General features: G+C 37.2%; 1 protein-coding gene across 1 annotated transcript; it reads right to left on the bottom strand.

The window, feature by feature from the left end:
* Nucleotides 1–132: 132 nt before the first annotated feature.
* Nucleotides 133–6,342, bottom strand: LOC127497527 (DOMON domain-containing protein FRRS1L). Its single transcript, XM_051866038.1, has 5 exons — nucleotides 5,932–6,342; nucleotides 4,402–4,486; nucleotides 3,663–3,801; nucleotides 3,335–3,581; nucleotides 133–1,918 (listed from the first exon to the last, which is right to left on the bottom strand). The coding sequence occupies exons 1-5, from the start codon at nucleotides 6,134–6,136 to the stop codon at nucleotides 1,746–1,748; spliced, it is 849 nt and encodes a 282-aa protein (XP_051721998.1). The 5' UTR covers nucleotides 6,137–6,342; the 3' UTR covers nucleotides 133–1,745.
* Between the last annotated feature and the right edge of the window lie 372 nt (nucleotides 6,343–6,714).

Raw genomic sequence — 6,714 nt, 5'->3', positions numbered from 1 at the left:
AACCGAATCAAAAGATTCGAGTCACTGGGATGATTAAAAATTATTTTTCAAGGCTCCATGTCGTGACAAGCACGACAAGTTCAGATATCAGCAAAACGTTCCCATTTTATCCAGTCAAATATATAAACAATACATATTTTCAGCTGTTTGTCAGCTGTCTTAATAGTTTTATTAAAAAGTGCAGTATGTGTTCAGGAACATCAAACAGGCATCTTTGCTTCCAATTAGGGAGAGAATTCACAGTAAATTTTCAGAATGTATGAAAGCTGCTAATTATGTAATAGCTTGTATGACAAATGTTTCAAATAACAATGGCTCACTAAACACACTCATTATTGCATATTCTCTAATACTGTCAATGTCAAAAATTCTAAAGTATATTAAAATATAACACCGGCAACCTTACAAACATATTATTCCATGACCATTAGCATACAATGTCTCCATTCATGCTACATTACATGATTATCTCTGGCCTGCACACATCAAAAAGGAATCATATCACTCTTCCAAGTACATTTTCTGAAATATATCCTTCAGGTGAATATAATGATGTATTTAAAACAAAATACTTTTCTAAACATTTTTACATGGCGCTCTTCAATCTTCTATACAAATGTTTTTACAGGACATTTTTAAAGAGTGCCAAAGAATTAGAACTGAAAACAGCCACACACTAACTGGTGTGATCCAAATTGTTATACACAGGCAGCAATTAGTTCTTGGAACATTTGTAAGTTTTGCAGTGGCATGGCAAAATGGCAAGACCTTGGTATAGAAAGTCTTTGATTCATTGAAATAAAAACCAGATGATTCTCTCCTGGACTGGTTCTATTCCAGTGAACACTGGTGCAAATGGCTCAGATGAGGCTGTTTTGCTGGCATGCATCATCAAATACTGAGCTGGCAATGCTGGCTAACTGGAAGGCAGTGATGTTGTGTTATGAATACTGTGTATGTGTGTTTGCCAATTATGTACTGCTGTAAGTTGCGTAGTCAGTCACAGACTTTAATTTACATCACTCTAAAATTCACAGCCTTAATAAATGTTCATCAGAGCTATAATGTACTGGAAAAATAGTGGAAAGCAGGCAACTACAAACAGCAGAGCACTTCTACTGGGATTTGGCAAAACATAATCAATTCAATAGGAGGCATGATATGTGCCACTGTGATGGTTTGGACACTTTTACTGCTGTTCGACTAATTTTCTCACGCGAAATGCAGTCATTTCAATAGGAATCCACACAATCGAGAATTTCACATGAAGGAAAACGATTTTCCAATGGGTTCAAGTTTTTCATGATTCGCAGCATTGACCAATAGAAAGCTGTGCTACATGCATCGCTATTGGCAATTTTTTGTACGCAAAATTTTACTGTGACCACACCTTAAGTATACTGAATATTAACATTAATTTGGCTCAGATTGTTTCAACTATTGTAGGTTAAACTTACCATGGCGTAAAATACCATTCGGGGTTCCTCAACTCTATTATCAAAATAAAATATATTGTAATATATGTATGGGAGACTCTCTCCTCTGAATGAGAATCATTGTTTGTATATAACTGAATATTAATCTGCAGTCCAAATACCATCTTAGTTTATGAGGATATTGTAGAATCACAATGTTCTTGTCATCTTTTTTATTGCTGCCTGTTTCTAATACTGTTAAGCTAGCACACAGTCATATTTATAGTGTCTCTATGGTTTGTTGTATTCATTCTCTCTTCTCTCTGCGTGTTATGGTGTTCCCATCAGCAGGTAGAAGGTAAGAGCAACAATGAGTAGGAGGCAAAAGGGAGAGGAGAATGTCTGATAGGCTGTGGCAGGCATGAAAATGTCCTCGTATTTATAGATGCTAATCATGCGATCTGACACCGGTGGGGAGTCAATGTCATGCCTTGTGATGGAACCTGAGAAGGAAAACAAAACAAAATGTCTATAAACAGGGCAAAATCATAAACCGTGCTGAATTTGTAGTCTTAAAGGGGACCTATTATGCCATTTTCCAAAATCTTGATTTTGTTTTTGGGGTCTACTAGAATATGTTTTCATGCTTGGATGCTCAAAAAACACATACTTTTTTTACAAAAGCATCGTTAGCCAACTATGATTGCAAGTTCTGTCATTACCAACATAGTTTAACGATTTTGCGTTTCCTGGAACCATATTTCCAGTGAACATTCACAAACAGCGTCGCAAACATACATGGTTGGAACTACAGCTTTCGAGCTGTGGTTAGAGGCATAGTTTCTTGGTAAAATGACATATGGATTTAAATAGAACATGCTCTTGGGCACAATAAGCAAACTAACATACAGTACATTCTATATCTTTCACCCCATTTAAATATATACATTTTAATCTATATATTTTAGCGTCAACAATCAGCTCCATTTTTGAGGAGTGCGCATGTGCATAAATCCGTACAAGAACCTGACGTATAAGGGAACCCACGATGAATCAAACATCAAATAAAGCAAAATGACATGAATGAAGTAGTCCTCAGTTTGTTACAGCAGCATGCCAGAAAAATTATGTTACGTGGAGAAACCTGCTGACCGAATGAACCGCATATATATATATATATATATATACATGGGTAAACTGTATGCCAAATCCTGCATATTAATATGATTAAAAAAAATGAATGGCTCTCTGTTGTTTATGTAAATGAACTATAATAATATTAAATACATTAATTGCGATCTCAAATCAATTAACTAGTAGAAATTATTACTCCACCACCTGCACGTGACGTCATTAACATCAGTCCTATAATGTTGAACTAACGTGGTTTAACCAACAGAGGTGCAACCGGCTTCAGGAAACTAGCTAGTTAGCTTCTACAACAATGCATGGTACTATAGCAGGTTAACCATGGGAAATGCAGCCCTGTTTAGTTCCTGTTTTTGAAGCCCCGCCTTCCGAAAAGTGCTCTGATTGGTCGGCTGGACCAGTGTGTTGAAATTTGTCAAGCGCTTTAAGCATGTCACACCCCTTACCATAACACGAGTTTCAAAACACTACTAATGCAACTCAACCAGGCCTCATCCTTTTTTTGTGTATGCCTTGGGCGGGAATTATTTAAATGAGGAATACTCTGACGTATACGCTCCTGTAAGAAAACTCAAGCCTACAATTGAGGTGTTTCAGAGAGTTGAGAAACAGTGCTTACTCTTCTAGAGAATAACTCCCTTTGGATTGGACTTTGTGCTTTGTAACTTTGCAGACGTTTTCATGCTCAAACCTCAACATTACACACTAAAAAAGTTGAAAATGTAAAAAAGCATAATAGGACACCTTTAAAATTGGGCTGAATGACTTACCTTGTATGGCAGGTCCCCAAGCAAACAGATAGTACCAGCTTAGGTGCAGGTCCACCAGCGTCTCCTCCCGTGGCACGTGAAGAGGCCGTTTGAAGCGGCAGGTGACACGGTTGTTTTCAAAAATGCCCTCCTCGTCCCGTGCCGGGTTGCGCTTGATCTCTTTGGCCCATTGGCCCACGTTATAGAAATGATGGATCCGTACACGTCCATTATCGTCATGAACACAGCCCATGACATCATCACCTCCCTACAACAACAATATTATTGTGTATTTCTTAGCAGGTCTGAAAGCATTCACACCATATATATTTACTCCCTCCCTTTTTACCATTTTTTTGTCAGAGGAGAAACCGACAGCAACCCATCCGTCAGTGTCTGCACTCATCTCGAATTCCACATCTGTGCCAATGCGTCTGAAACTCAGGAAGTAATCACAGGTCTCTGCGTCACAGCCCGGTTTGCCATATCTACAGCAACAGAAAGATTAAGAGTGAGACAAATAAATTGAGGCACTTAAAATGTGGCCAGTTTATTCATGTACTCACATTTATGTCATTCTAAACCTGTATGACTTACTTTATTCTGTGGAACACAAAAGAGGATATTTTGAAAAATGTCTCAGTGTTTATTTCTCCATAAAATTAAAGTCAGCGGGGTCCTGTGGAGTTTTGAATCTCACTGACTTTCATTATATGGACAAAAACAGTTGATTCTTGTGTTTTGCTGAAGAAAGAAAGTCACATAGGTTTGGAAAAACATAAGGATGAATTAAATGATGACATTTGATGAATTTTCATTTTTGGGTGAACTATCTCTTTAAGAATAACCATCATCACAGACCTACAAAGATTCTTCATGATGTGCATGCATATTTCATGCTGCAGAACATGCAGAACAACTCTGCAGCAGCAGTGTGACTGGTCTGATTGACATTAATAACTCTTGAGTGTATTGGTCTGCATGGCAGATTGCAGCTTCGTTCTGAATTACAGCATGCAATACACCATTTGACACCACAATAGACTATTGTTCATAGATTAATTTTAACTTTTGTTCCATACACTCACCTGATGCATCCTTTGGTTATTCCACAGTCGCTAACTTTGATGCGTGCAAATGGGTCCACAGGGGGTGCAGTTGGGAAGGGGTAACCTATGAGACATCAGACAACCAATACATTAATGAACTGGTTTCAGCTAGTCCTACTACGAAAATGAACATTAATGATGCAATATTTTTGTAAATTACATTTTAATACATTGTAATGTGGGAGGGTCAATGATTTAGTTTCAACTTAGTCTTAACTTTAGATTTGGGTTTGTGTAATATACTATGTTGTGTAACGCTTTTATTTCTTTCAGTAAAAAAAGGTTTAAGATAAAACAATAAATAGATGTCTTTAATACCACCACAGACTCCGTAGAGGCCTCTAGGCCTGTATCTTGTATTGTATATTAATTATACTGAACATATAATATATAGTGTATATAGTGTATTTTTATTCAGTAAGGACACACTGATTGGTCAAAAAAGAACAGTAAAGACATTTATAATGTTACAAAAGCTTTATATTAAGCTTTTTTTTTTTCAAAATAGGAAATAAGGAGCACCAAATCAACATATTAGAATGATTTCTGAAGGATCATGTGACACTAAAGATATATTAACACAGAAAATAGCTATTTAAAATTGTAATAATATTTCACAATACCACTATTTTTACTGTATTGTTCATCAAATAAATGCAACCTTGGTGAGTATAAGAGACTTTCAAAAACATAAAAATTTTACTGACCCCAAACTTTTGAATGATAGTGTATATTGTATTGTTTTGTACATTACACATAGTATTGTACATTTACACGTTTATACAACTGAACGCTGTCCCGTCATGTATGCTGCATACATGAATTTTCAGAATTCCCTGCTTGAAAAATGACATTTATTTTGATTTCATTTAAAATCTTATTTTAGTTATCAGTTATGTTTAATTCAATTCATAATTCACATTTATTTGTATAGCGCTTTTCACAATACATATCGCTTTAAAGCAGCTTTACAGATTGAACATGCTTTATACTACTGAACATTGTCCCATCATGTACTGTATGTTGCATAGCTGTACCTACAACACCGGTCCAGTCATGTGGCAATAAGAGTTTCTATTCTATTCTATTCTACTCTATTCTATTCTATTTGATCCATTGATGTGTTGTGACGTTATGAATCACTGTCTGGGCATCTGCAGACAGTATACTGATTATAAAATAGGCTTGTGGTTGGACTTGGGAAAGTCTGCTGATAACCGGATAGTTTCAGAGGGGTGCTGACCAGGGTGCTGATTCTATACCATATGAATGGAAAGGATTGTATTAGTGAATCAAAAACAATATATTATAAAAGTATTGCTAATTATCACTAACAGACAATACAATTAACCTAATTAAAAGGCCTGTGGCTGAGGGAGGGCATCCAAACAGTGACCATTCACTACATGTATTCAGTGCTTCTAAGAATTGCGCTCACGTTTACAGAGAAACGACACAAAACAACATTCATGATTTTGATGAAAGCACTGCCTTTTAATTCCTTCGTACCTTCATCTGAGAGGTATCTGGACTCGAGGAACTCGGAGGCGAATGTGCTGTAGGAATCCTTATGTGGTTCTTCATGCCCCGGCTCTCCGTGTTCTCCATGGCCGGCCCGCAGTACATTATCATCGGTAGGGCTGGCAAAGACCGCCAGCCACAGTGTCGCATCCAGCAGCACAGAAATCTGCAGCAGCGGATGCAGAATAAACATGACTGGATGCGTTGGACCTACTGATACGATAATGGTTATTGTACAGGCGAAGAGACTCGGTTCTGATTTACTAGTCGCATTCCAGTACTGATACTTAGACTGATAACAAATAATAAAATGTAGCTAATTAAATCGCTTTCATGATAAAGCGTTTCGTTTGGTCCGCGGGGGAGGGGGGCGCTGAGAGGCGCGAGGGTCGGGTGCTGTTAATGAATAGGGCCAAACCAATCCGCTCAAGGTGAGATTTGTAACCGATAGTGATGTTTCTTGATAATGACACTGCGCTCACTGATAATATTAACTGTATACACTATTTAGCAATAGAAATGTGTTATTTATTATCACGTTATTATACATTTCTGAATCTATGTTACCGTCGTGCGCTGATTTCACACATTGTTCCTCCCCTCTCTACCCGAGTCTTCTTCGCCTTGCACGTCAATCGATAGAGATCGCCAGTATTTAGTTCCAATAGCATCGCACTACGTGTGAAAATAAACTGCTGTTGCAGACAGGCTATAAAATGTAAATGTTTCAATGGAAAAGAATGTAAAACATTCTAATTGGTTAAAAATGTA

The sequence above is a fragment of the Ctenopharyngodon idella genome, chromosome 16 (assembly GCF_019924925.1).
Source record: "Ctenopharyngodon idella isolate HZGC_01 chromosome 16, HZGC01, whole genome shotgun sequence".
Classification (NCBI taxonomy): domain Eukaryota; kingdom Metazoa; phylum Chordata; class Actinopteri; order Cypriniformes; family Xenocyprididae; genus Ctenopharyngodon; species Ctenopharyngodon idella.
The sequence above is the reverse complement of the archived record's forward strand: the minus strand, read 5'-3'. Positions and strand labels throughout refer to the sequence as shown.

Bases quoted from the DNA above. Each gene is read 5' to 3' on its own strand.
- LOC127497527 (XM_051866038.1), bottom strand. From the start codon at position 6,136: ATGTTTATTCTGCATCCGCTGCTGCAGATTTCTGTGCTGCTGGATGCG. The intron at 3,582-3,662 runs GTAAAAAGGGAG...TTGTTGTTGTAG, and splicing joins TCTCCTCTGACAAAAAAATG to GGAGGTGATGATGTCATGGG. The intron at 1,919-3,334 runs GTAAGTCATTCA...TTTCCTTCTCAG, and splicing joins TTGGGGACCTGCCATACAAG to GTTCCATCACAAGGCATGAC.